The sequence below is a fragment of the Triticum urartu genome, chromosome 3 (assembly GCF_003073215.2).
Source record: "Triticum urartu cultivar G1812 chromosome 3, Tu2.1, whole genome shotgun sequence".
Lineage (NCBI taxonomy): Eukaryota > Viridiplantae > Streptophyta > Magnoliopsida > Poales > Poaceae > Triticum > Triticum urartu.
Genome location: NC_053024.1, coordinates 707,368,385 through 707,381,391, shown reverse-complemented (window position 1 = coordinate 707,381,391; position 13,007 = coordinate 707,368,385). Strand labels below are relative to the sequence as shown.

At 48.0% G+C, this 13,007-nt stretch overlaps 1 protein-coding gene across 1 annotated transcript; it reads right to left on the bottom strand.

Moving 5' to 3' along the window:
• Positions 1 to 3,873: 3,873 nt before the first annotated feature.
• Positions 3,874 to 4,730, bottom strand: LOC125549315. The gene has a single exon (XM_048712757.1). The coding sequence runs from the start codon at positions 4,728 to 4,730 to the stop codon at positions 4,026 to 4,028; it is 705 nt and encodes a 234-aa protein (XP_048568714.1). The 3' UTR covers positions 3,874 to 4,025.
• Between the last annotated feature and the right edge of the window lie 8,277 nt (positions 4,731 to 13,007).

The window sequence follows — 13,007 nt, the reverse complement described above, 5'->3', positions numbered from 1 at the left end:
ATGAATTAGTATTGGAAACTGAAAAATAGTAATAATTGAATTTATAAAAAAATGCCGTAATTTTTTTTTTAAAATGTCGTAACAAAAAAAAATGCTAAGTAGGCCGTCGGCATATCTCATACCTTATCCACTCGGCTCTGTCGCTGGCAGGTGGGACCAAGCCTATGCAGACGGCTAAGCCGTCGGCTTAGGCCCCGCCCTTATCTAGTCGCCGCACGCCCTCCTCTCCTCCACTCGCTGCACGTCTCCTCTCCTCCACTCGTTTCTCTCCCCCAACCGTCGCCGCCACCCTCTCCCGTGCCGCGCCGCCGTCATCCCCGCCCTGACCCGTGCCGCCGTCCTCCCGACCCGCTCCGCCGTCCTGCCTGCCCCCGTGCCGCCCCGACGTCCTCCCCGCCACGCGCCTCCCCACCGTCCTCCCCTCCCCGTGCCGCCCCGTCCGCGCCCGCCCCGACCTGCCCTGCCCCGCCGGCCGCCACCTTGCCCCCATCCCGCGCTCCACCACCGCCCGCCGCGTCGCCCCATCGGTCACCTCCTCGCCCCGGCCCTGCCTGGCTCCGCCTCGCCCCGGCCCTGCCGCTCCGGTGAGACCTCCACCTTTTTTTTCTGTTTTTAGATAGATAGATTGTTAGATATATAGATAGATAGATCAATAGATAGATAGATTGTTAGATAGATATATTGTTAGATATATAGATAGAGATAGATAAATTTTTTGTTCGATGAGATGAATCGATGATGATGATGAATAGACAATGATGATGAATATATTGTTGATATTGTTAGTTGTGATGATGATGATGAATATTTATTTAATATTGTTAGTTGTGATGATGATGATGAATATGTGATGAAATAACCCTACATGATTCAAGAATAAATGAATGCACCTAAATTTGTGAGTTGATGATGAATATGCTTTATGAGTTGTGATGTTCTAAATTTTTGTCGCGTTGGAATTTGCAGGTTTTGTAGAGTTTCATGTCGGTGGAGTGATCGTCATCGGAGTTGTTGGTCAAGGATCGTCCCTTCTCTGTTCGACTACTTCCTCTACAGCCGAGGGTGAGCTACAAGTCCATCTCCTCCAATTTTTCATATCACTAGATTTCATTCTCAAGTCAACTGACGTAACCTAGGCGTCTCCCGTCCGAAAGGGTTGCATCGATAAATATGCATTCAATTGCATATTTATCACCGCGGCTCTTTCGGATTGTCCAGCGTTTTCCATGGACAGCCCGAGGATGTGTAGATTGGGTATGTTCTCCATGTTCTACCCCGTTCTGAGACAGGATTTCGGCGACGCCTCCCCATTGTTCTCCGGAGCACATTCTCTCGGCTATTTGCCGAGACGTGTATCTGGAGAACAGCGGGGAGGTGCTGCTGAAATTTTTTCTCGGAACGGGGTAGAATGGAGAACGTACTCAATCTACACATCCTCGGGTGGGATTAGGACCCATCTTTACCTATTAGAGCGTATCTGGAGTTACATCCTGACACACCTGACCCCATTGTGGCGCCTCTGGACGACATGGCGGTGGTGAGGATGGGGCCCAAGGAGCACGGTCGGGACACGGTTCTCGATGCTGTGATCACTCCTAGTATCTCCTACACACAGCTTCGTCGGATCCACCCGAGCCTGAGCCAATGCACGAGCCAGCCAGTGACTAGTACACGGTCCCTCTATCAGGAGCAACAATCTGTAAGTATTTTCCCTCTTATCTTCATTTCTCACTTCATTTTCCGCATTTAGTAGTTTTATGACTTCCATCATGTCATACCGTAGGCCTACATGGAGTACACACGCCAGGAGACCATGGCGTGGCATCAGAGGCTTTATGAAGACCAAGTGCAGAGGGATAGTCAGATGCAGCAGGCTTTTCAGGATATGGCGGCCGGCAGGTGTCCTCAGTTCCCTACAGCACAATGCCCTCCAGCACAACCAGTGCTGATGAGCTTTGAGGAGTTTGTGGCACAGAACGCTGGCCCCTCACCGGTTAGTTCATCCCCAATCTATTCACCCAAAGCATGTCATGCCTTTCAACACAGTCATAGATCCCGTGCATATGTCTTTTCAACATGTAGGGAACAGGTGGATCTACCGTTGGCGGTGGTCTTCGCAGCACTGCGGAGACACGGAGCCCGACCACTCCGATCCACGGAGGCGGAGGAGGAGGCGGTCTTGGCGGTAGCGCTGCCGCTAGCAGTGACGACCTGGGCTTCGGCGGTCTTGGCAGTGACGACCTCCGTGGTGCTCGACATCCTGGCGCTTAAGCCTTTGGGTCACATTGTGGCGGTCTTGGTGGTGATGATACTTATATGCTTGTGATGTTTCTTATTGTTGTTTGTGAGATTCTTATGCTTGGTGGTGATGATACTTATATGTTTATGCTTTGCAATACTTCTTATGATGTGTGATGATGAATTTGTTGTGTGATGCTGCTGGGTCAGCTGTTATGTGATGCATATATTTGTTGTGTGCTGTATATATTCAAATGAATTGAGCTAAAACAAAACAGAAAAAAGAAAAAAACAGACAGAAACTATGCCGACGGCAAGGCCGTCGGCATAGAGCTGCCGTGAGCTCCCAGTGGCTGCCACATGGCAGGTCTATGCCGACGGCCTAGCCGTCGGCATAGTTTCAAACTAAGCCGACGGCTAAGCCATCGGCATAGGCCTGCTCCAGGAGCTCCCAGTGGCTGCCACGTGGCAGGTCTATGCCGACGGGCTGGCCGTCGGCATAGTTTCAACCTAAGCCGACAGCTAGGCATTCGGCATAGGCCCGCCCCAGGGGTGACGCCTGCTCGCCATGTGGCACGTCTATGCCGACGGCCTGGCCGTCGGCTTAGTTTGAAACTATGCCGACGGCTAGACCGTCGGCACAAACCTGACACGTGGCGAGCAAGCATTGGTCAGCACTTGATGGCGGCTGCCGTTAGGCGATAACGTTGCCGACGGCCGGGGCCGTCGGCATAGATGTACGGACACCGTCGGGATAGGGCCTATGCCGACAGCCTTTCTATGACGACGGCATTCCTGGCTATGTCGACGGAAATGTTGCCGACGGCCCTATGCCGACGGGGGCCGTCGGCATAGGCCTGTCCCGACGGCCATTCAGGGCTATGCCGACGGCCCTGGCCGTCGGCATAGGGTGTGATTCCGGTAGTGATGGGTTGCTAACCTAGCATTTGGCTGTGACATATCTGTATATAATAAGGTGTTTTCCTTGGTGGGCACTCTTGCAAATCACAGGTTCAAGCCTCGACAGTCGGAGCTGGCATGTTGAGGCCATGGAAACAAGACCCATTGCACAAGCTCCACGTTAGCGGTTCAGAGTACCAACTCCATTTTTCAGTTTGAGGCTATCAGCCACCCACTGTGTGAGTAACATGGCCATTTCATATCTAACCATACAGAAACAAGCTTTTTTCAATATTTTTATACAATCTTATTACCTTTGAGTCGTAGTAACTTATTCTCGAATATCAGTATCTTTATTTGTGGTGAAGTTTGAAACAAGCATAATAAAGCATTGGTTGTTCTTTGTGTAATGAGAATTATTATATGGAAAGGAACAAAAACTTTGCATATGTATTTGTTACCCCCCCCCCCGCCCCGCACCCTTAAATGTTTAGATGATGATGTTAAAATCTGAGTACATTAATTTGGACTTTGTTGTATGAAATAAGAACTATCTTCAATTGTAGTGCCAGACTGCACAGCCATGTGGACATGTGGATATTAAAATTGATTGATTCTGCTAACTACAAGTTGAGACCTTGTGACTTTGATCTGGCATGTTTCATTCATAAGAAGCAAGATCCACTAACCAAGGATATCAACATAAAGTATCACAAACACATCTTCAAGGAAGAAATGGCCAAATGGATCAAAACTTTTCTTTCTATTTCTATAGTATCATGTACATTTGTACAGTATAGTGTATACATATGGGAAAATTGGATGAAGATCAGCTATTCCTTAAAAGGCGGATGCCAATCGGAGGGCGTCAAGAGTGACTTGGGAATCTATGAGCTAAGGATGTTGAGTAGGGAAACTCTGTTCTGGACTAATTTCCTGAACAAATGTTCTGCTCCACTCTCAAGATCTCCGATACTGCACTCTAACTCCTGCAATTGCTCCTCATTGCAAACAACTGCCTTCTTTTTTTGAAATGCCTTGGAAACAAGAGACTGTTTAGGCATTTCGATTTGCTTCAACAAAAGACGGAGTGTGGACTCGAGCAGAGAGGCAGAGATCTCTCTGGCCTTGGCCAACAGCATGACCATCTTGTATTCTGCAGGAGTCTTCTTTGTGTTCTTCTTGAAAAGATTCTTGGCCTTCTTCACCAAGCAGGTGTAAGATTGGAGCTTGGCTTGAGTAGCTGCATCATCCCCTTTCCTTAGAGCCACTTGCAGCTCTTGGACGATGGCCTTCATCTCGACGAAGATGTCTTGCATGGTGCTGCACAGATCTAGCAGCTCGAGAGAACCTTCCATTTCTTCATCCAATATGTTCCTCTCCTGGGAGGAGCAAACTTGGTTGCTTGGTAGGCCAATAATCTCTTCAAGACCATCGTAGATGTTTGCAAGTCTCCTGAGACCATCACACATTGTGCTGATGGAATTTGAGGAAGAGATGCTTGCTTCTAGGCTCTCAAGCTCTAGCTCAACTTCGGTCTCACTGACATGAGGCCTAGATGGCAAACTGGTCGATCTTTGGTGGAAAGCCATATCTGAGCTTGAAGCTTTACTCTGTATTGCGGGTGATGAGAGTTGAAGAAAAGAACACTTTTTGGTTGATGTGTCTACTGGTCTGCTGAGGCCTATTTATACAGAAATGTACAAGCAGTAGCATCTGTGGTAGACATGAAGAATCATGCCATCACATCTCCCTGATGCTGTCTGCTATGCCTTGAGATCTGCCAGCAGCGTATTGATTATAGCACCAAAGTCATCTCATGTTCACTACATTTTCTATTGTGATCTGCTGCCTTTGAGATGAACCATCGCATTGTCATGTTCGACTTATTGGCAGCAAGGACTAATTAAGAATGTTATAGTTTGCTGGTGGATCTTGACATAATTGCAATCTCAAGCTATTGTCTAGTGGAATTGTTCTGGCTACCGGATACCTATGTATTTTTCTTCATTTAATCAGGTATTTTTATTTTGTTGAATATACTCGTGATAACCACAGCCGGATGCTCAAGCTGGGATTTTTGTGTACTGGAAAAACAACATCTAATACACAAGGAACACATGCCTTCTATTTGTTCAACATTTTATCCCCATATTTTAAGTTATATCATATCAAACCATAAGATAAATGAGGGTTTTGAACTGTGGCCCTGCTCACCAATCTTCTTAATTTCGATGTTTTCCATACAATGTTGTTTCTTGTGGTTACACTAATTGATTCTCAAACATCGATGGCATTTTTTCATGAAGTTAACCATCCTAATAGGTTGCTTTTCATTTCCAGGCTATTGCTTCTGTTGCCGGCCAAATGGTTCAGTTCTGTGACTGAAAGTTTTTTGCTTCTTTTGCCAGCCACATCACAAGGTATGGATGCTGAAAAAAAAATCCTTTTTTCTGTTAATTTTGAAGGTTTCGGCCAGCATACCACGTCCTATAAGTTATGATGTTGATACAAACATGGATACATAACATCTCTTATTCTGCCAATGTTTGGCATAGCAAGCTGCTTTGACAAGAGGCGCGGTGTGGATTCCAAGCAATATGACTGTCATTTTTCTTATTGCTGCAAGTAGTCTGATCACCCCGTGGGCCTCCATAACAGGTGTATGTAACCGTCTTCCCGGTCTTCCTGAAATCTTTCTGTGCTTTCTTTCCTAATATTGACTTGATAGCTGCATTGTCTCCTCTTTTCAGAACCAAGTGCAGTACCTGGATGGTGGATGCTGGCCTTCAACTCTGAGAAACTTTCTTCATCACGTGCATGTTAGAGTTATAATATAAGTCATGTACCCCTTTGTATTTATCCCATTGTATAAGGGGTTTCCTGCATATGTTCCACACCTGTGCATGTATATATATATCGGCCTATGGCCTCATGGGAATACAAGTTGCATATTTCCTAACATGGTATTAGAGCCTTAGGGTTTTTTTATGCACGCGCAACTCGTGCTCTCGATCCAATCTCTTCTCCGAGCGGCCGTCCTTCTCCGAGCGGCGCTGCTGTCCGGCGTCTTCACCAACCGCAGGTTCACCCTGCTCCGGCGCTGCTCTCTCTCGTGCCCCTGCCCCCCTCCTCATCAAGCGCCTAGGCCGGCTGCCTCCGCCCTCGAGTTCGTCCGCCAGGCCTCTGCTCGATCCGGCTGGCTTTTCCGCTGGTCAATCCCATCCGAGCGTCCCTGCTGCTGCTGCTTGTTCATGATCCAGGCTGGTGCTGCTGCTCGTTTCCAATTCACCACCAAGGAGAGCCGCACGAGCGTCCCTGCTGCTGCTGCTTGTTCACGATCCAGGCTGCTGCTACTGCTCGTTTCCAGTTCACGGTCGGGGTTCTGCCCGCACGAGCCGCTCGCCCTCCAGATCGGGCCTCGACCTCTCGCCCCGGACTGCTGCTGCGGTTCTAGTCCGGACCCTCCGCTGGTTGCCTCCTGTTGAAAAAAAATGTCTGCTGCATCGGGCTATGTTGCTGTCCCTCGCTGTACGGTGATCTTTGATGGTACTAACTACACCGAGTTCACTGGCTTCATGCGCATTCACATGCGTGGCATCCGTCTCTAGGGTGTTCTTTCTGGCGAGGTCTGCTGTCCGCCACGTCCAGTTCCTCCGGTGGCCCCTACTCCGCCAACTCCACCGGTTCTTCCTACGGATGCTAATCAGGCTGCCAAGGATGCGGCTAAGCTTGCTGATGAGGCTGCTGCTCGTACTTATAATGAGAGGGTTTTGGCTTATGAGGAGGCTCTTCAGACGTATCATGGTGCTCTGTCTGTTTACACCCAGTGGCTTGATGATGATGCTCGTGCTGCAGCTGTTCTCACTGCTAGTGTTCTGCCTCAGTTTGCTTCTGAGTTTCTGGGTCTTCCTACTGTCTTTGAGATGTGGACCCGTCTTCGTCAGCGCTATCAGCCCTCTGGTGATGCCTTATACCTTTATGTGATCCGTCAGGAGCATGCTCTTCAGCAGGGTGACTCTACTGTTGATGACTTCTATGCACAGTGTTCTGCTATCTGGCGCCAGCTTGATTCTCTCTGCAGTGCTGGTTGTCGTACTTGCCCCTGTTGCCAGGCTGTCTAGGCCAATTTGGAGTTTCATCGCGTCTACGAGTTTCTGTCTCGGCTTCGTAAGGAGTTTGAGCCCCGGCGTGCTCAGTTGTTTGCTCGTGGCCGTATTTCTCTCATGGAGGCGCTTTCTGAGATTCGTGCTGAGGAGACTCGCTTACATGGTGCTGGTTTGCTGGAGGTTCCCTCTGTGCTTGCTACTCGGTCTTCTTCCACGCCACCTGCTGCACCACCGACCTCTTCTCGCTCGAGTGCTCCGCCGCTCTTGCCCACTCCTGGAGGCTCAGGTCGCCCCCGTCCACATTGCGACTATTGCAACAATGATGGTCATCTTGAGTCTCAGTGCTACACGAAGAAGAAACACCTGCGCAAGGCTCGATCATCATCTTCAGGGACTTCGTCATCTACCTCGACAGCTTCAGCCATTGCTTTGACTGAGCAGGATATTCTGAGACTTAAGCATCTGCTCGCGGCTTCAGGTTCTTCCTCGACGGGTACTGCTGGTTCTGTGACTGATGCTTCCCGCACTGAGCAATCACCCTCTACACAGTCAGGTACATCCCCATGGGTTCTGGACTCTGGAGCTTCTTTTCATATGTCTTCTCATTCTTCCACTTTGTCCTCTCTTCGATCACTGGATTCTCCTGTTCATGTCTTCACTGCTGATGGTACTCCACTTTCTGTTGCTAGTAGAGGAAATCTTACCACTCCTTCTTATCCTGTTCCTGATGTTGCTCATGTTCCTCGACTTACCATGAATCTGTTTTCTGCTGGTCAACTTACGGATTCTGGTTGTCGCGTCATCCTTGACGTTGACTCTTGTTCTGTCCAGGACCGTCGCACGCACACTCTGGTTGGGGCTGGCCCTCGCCGCCGTGATTCTCAGGGTCTTTGGGAGTTGGACTGGCTTCATGTTCCTTCCGCTGCCACCACCATCGCCAGTTCTTCTGCTTCTGTCGCCTCCGTTACTGGTTCCTTCCAGCAGTGGCATCATCGACTTGGTCATCTGTGTGGTTCTCGGTTGTCTTCTAATTTAGTTCGTCCAGGTCTTCTGGGGTCTGTCTCAGGAGATGTCTCTTTAGAGTGTCAGGGTTGTCGTCTTGGCAAGCAGATTCAGTTACCATATTCACATAGTGAGTCAGTGTCCAAGCGTCCTTTCGATTTAGTCCATTCTGATGTATGGGGTCCGGCCCCTTTCGCTTCGAAAGGTGGTCATAAATACTATATTATTTTCATAGATGATTTTTCTCATTACACATGGCTTTATTTCATGACTTCTCGTTCTGAGGTGTTGTCTATTTATAAGCGTTTTGCTGCCATGGTTCATACTCAGTTCTCTTCACCCATCCGTGTTTTTCGTGCTGACTCCGCTGGCGAGTATATCTCTAAGATGTTGCGTGGTGTTCTTGCTGAGCACGGGACTCTCTCTCAATTCTCTTGTCCTGGTGCTCATGCTCAGAATGGTGTGGCTGAGCAAAAGCATCGACATCTTCTTGAGACGGCTCGTGCATTGATGATTGCTGCCTCTCTCCCCCCTCATTTTTGGGCTGAGGCCGTCTCCGCATCCACCTATCTTATCAATATACAGCCTTCCGCTGCTCTACAGGGTGGTGTTCCTTTCGAGCGACTTTTTGATCGTTCTCCCGATTATTTGATGCTTCGCTCGTTTGGTTGTGTTTGCTATGTCCTTCTTGCCCCTCGCGAACGCACCAAACTGACCGCTCAGTCTGTTGAGTGTGTCTTCTTAGGCTACAGTGATGAGCATAAGGGCTATCGTTGTTGGGATCCTATTGGTCGTCGGATGCGTATCTCTCGAGACGTGACTTTTGATGAGTCTCGTCCCTTCTACCCACGCCCATCTTCCTCGACTTTTTCAGTGCAGGATATCTCTTTCCTCACTTTTCCTGACTCACCTATCACCCCCGTCGAGACTGTACCTCTCCGTTCCACTTCCTCTCCTTCTCCACCTCTACTTGATTTGCAGCCACCATCCTCCCCGGTCTCCTCGCCTAGCATGTCACCGGATTCTACACCTTCATCTCCGGTGACTTCTTTGTCGCCACCCCCCGATTCTACCTTGACGATTCCTCCTTCTATTATTCCATCTTTTCCTCAGCATTACACTCGTCGTCCACGACCAGTCGATGCCTCTGTGGATGAGTCGTCATCTTCCTCTCAGCCTACTTATGGCCTGCGTTCTCGTCCTCGTCCGCCTGTTGATCGCTTTGGATTTCCCACCGCTGGTGCTGCTGTTCTTGAGCCGACTTCTTACCGTCAGGCTGTTGTTCATCCTGAATGGCAGTTTGCGATGGCAAAGGAGATTGCTGCTCTTGAACGCACTGGTACCTGGGATCTTGTTTCTCTTCCTCCCGGAGTCCGTCCGATCACTTGTAAGTGGGTCTACAAGGTTAAGACTCGCTCCGATGGTTCTCTTGAGCGTCACAAAGCTCGTCTTGTGGCTCGTGGTTTTCAGCAGGAGCATGGTCGTGATTATGATGAGACTTTTACTCCTGTGGCCCATATGACCACTGTTCGTACACTTCTTGCCGTTGCCTCTGCACGCCACTGGTCTATATCTCAGCTTGATGTTAAGAATGCCTTTCTTAATGGTGAGCTGCGTGAGGAGGTGTACATGCAGCCACCACCTGGGTATTCTGTTCCTGATGGCATGGTATGTTGTCTTCGTCGCTCTCTCTATGGCCTTAAGCAAGCCCCCCGCGCCTGGTTTGAGCGCTTTGCCTCTGTGATCACTGCTGCTGTTTTTTTAGCAAGTGCTCATGATCCAGCGTTGTTTATTCACCTTTCTCCTCGTGGTCGGACTCTTCTTCTTCTTTATGTTGATGACATGATCATCACGGGGGATGACCCCGAGTACATTGCCTTTGTAAAGGCCCGTCTTAGTGAGCAGTTTCTTATGTCTGATCTTGGACCTCTTCGCTACTTTCTTGGGATTGAAGTCTCTTATACCTCTGATGGCTTTTTTATATCCCAGGAAAAGTATATCCAGGATCTTCTTGCTCGTGCTGCTCTTACTGACGAGCGCGTTGTTGAGACTCCTATGGAGCTCAATGTTCACCTCCATGCTACTGATGGTGATCCTCTCCCTGACCCGACGCGTTATCGTCATCTTGTTGGCGGTCTTGTCTATCTAGCTGTCACTCGTCCGGACATCTCTTATCCGGTTCATATTCTGAGTCAGTTTGTCTCTGCTCCCACCTCGGTTCACTATAGTCATCTCCTTCGTGTTCTTCGATATCTTCGAGGCACGATCTCTCACCGTCTATTCTTTCCTCGCTCCAGTTCTTTACAGCTTCAGGCCTATTCGGATGCTACGTGGGCTAGTGATCCTTCAGATCGCCGTTCACTTTCTGCTTACTGTGTTTTTCTTGGTGGTTCTCTCATTGCCTGGAAGATGAAGAAACAGCTTGCAGTTTCCCGTTCGAGTGCCGAGGCTGAGTTGCGAGCAATGGCTCTTTTGACGGCAGAGGTGACTTGGTTACGGTGGTTACTTCAGGATTTTGGTGTTTCTGTCACTACACCGACTCTGCTCTTATCTGACAGTACAGGTGCTATCAGCATTGCACGCGGTCCTGTGAAGCATGAGCTCACCAAGCATATTGGTGTTGATGCTTTCTATGTGCGCGCTGGTGTGCAGGATTAGGTTATTGCTCTTCAGTATGTGCCTTCCGAGTTACAGTTGGCGGATTTCCTGACGAAGGCTCAGACTAGAGCACAACATGGCTTTTATCTCTCCAAACTCAGTGTTGTTCATCCACCATGAGTTTGAGGTGGGGGGGGTGTTAGAGTTATAATATAAGTCATGTACCCCTTTGTATTTATCCCGTTGTATAAGGGGTTTCCTGCATATGTTCCACACCTGTACATGTATATATATCGGCCTATGGCCTCATGGGAATACAAGTTGCATATTTCCTAACAGTGCAGAGGACAACGAGCAGGGAGATCGCTCGAGTTCTCCCCCCACTTGCTTTGCCTGCTGAGCTTGGCAGAGGCTAACATGGACTCTTGGCAAGCACATTATCCCCCTTTTGGTCTGCTGTAAATGTGTCCTCCAACCTTTCCCATACCATCACACACACACACACACACACACACACACACACACACACACACATACACATATTTTATTTCAATGGTCAGGGAGGGCGAACAGCAGAGACGAGTGTGTTTAGGCCCTGAAGCTGTTCTTCGATGCTGATACCATTAGAGTGAGGGCTAGAAGGCACACTGGCAGACCTTCCATGCTTGGCGCAGAAGCTCTGGTGCTATTATTTGTTTCAGATGGAAAGGAAGAGAAGGGGAACATTTGGCTACCCTCATATATAGTGCAAAAGTAGAAGAGCCTACAGACAACAGGAATCTTGATCAGTTCAAGTCCTGGGAGCTTGTCACCCATCATCAAGGCAAGTTTTATGCTGCTCTGCTGTCATCTTAACATTTCATACATCTATGAGCATATGGGCCTGTCGTGTCTAAATTATTGGAGGCAAACTCACACACGAGGACCGGGTTTTGTATTAGATCTAGATAGCTTGATCATGCATGTGCATCGGTGTCTCAGCGTTACTACCATCTTCATGCTTTGCCACTGGCATGCTATGTACAGCTGTGTCTTAGTTGTTAGTGACAACCTCATCTGCACGAGGGTTTTGTGTCGACGGTTGGTGCTTTATTTCTTTTTGGCGAATGCGGTTGGTGCTTCCTGTTGTAAGGAGTCATTGAATTCATCGGCATGTTCCAGGTTGTGCTATCTGGTTCTGCTAGCAGGTTTTGTCTGTTGGCATTCCGATCAGTTTACACTGTTCACAACATCGCTGGGATGTTTCAGTCGCATGCTTACAAGTTTAGTACTGTTGATAATTTTACATTGAGATAATCCATCACATTATCATATGTTCCAGCAATTGGCAGCAAGAACCAATCAAAAAGATGCAGTTTAGTCTGATTGTGGATCTCGGCATAATTGCATGCTCAAGCCATTATTTAATGGGTTGCTAACCTAGCATTTAGCTATATTTAATAAGGTGTTCTCCTTGGTGGGCACTCTTGCGAATCACAGGTTAAAGCCTCAACGGTCAGAGCTGGCATGTTTAGGCCATGGAAACAAGATCCATTGCAAAAGATCCATGTTAGCGTGTTATCCCCAATTTCCAGTTTGAGGCTTCATTCACCCGCCATTTCATATTATGATCGACTTGACCATTTCATACTTCACCATTACAGGAATGATCTTTTGCTGTGCGCCACCCTATTTTTTCAATGTTTTTGTACAATCTTATTCCCCTCTTGCTCGTACTAATGATTCTCGGACATCGACATCTTTGTTTTTGGCAAAGTTCGAAATAAGCATATGAAGCATCGATTGTTCTTTGTCTACTGAGATTTATTAATATGGAAAGGAATAAAAACTTTGCGCACTGGCAAGTTTAGATTACGTCTTGCTCAGATTACTGTTAATCCTGTAGAAATTAGTTGTGGTTCTAGAGTAAATGTTATAATTACTTTTTCACTTTCAGTCCTTAAATGATATAGATCCCAACGATGTTAATATTTGAGTACCACTAGTTTGGACTTTGTTGTATAAAACAAGAAACGTATTCAATTGTAGTGCCAGACTGCACAGCCATGTGGTGGTGGTGGAGAATCTGGGTAATAAAATTGAATGATTCTGCTAACTACAAGTTGGGACCTTGTGACTTTGATCTGGCATGTTTCAACCATAAGGAGCAAGATCCACCAG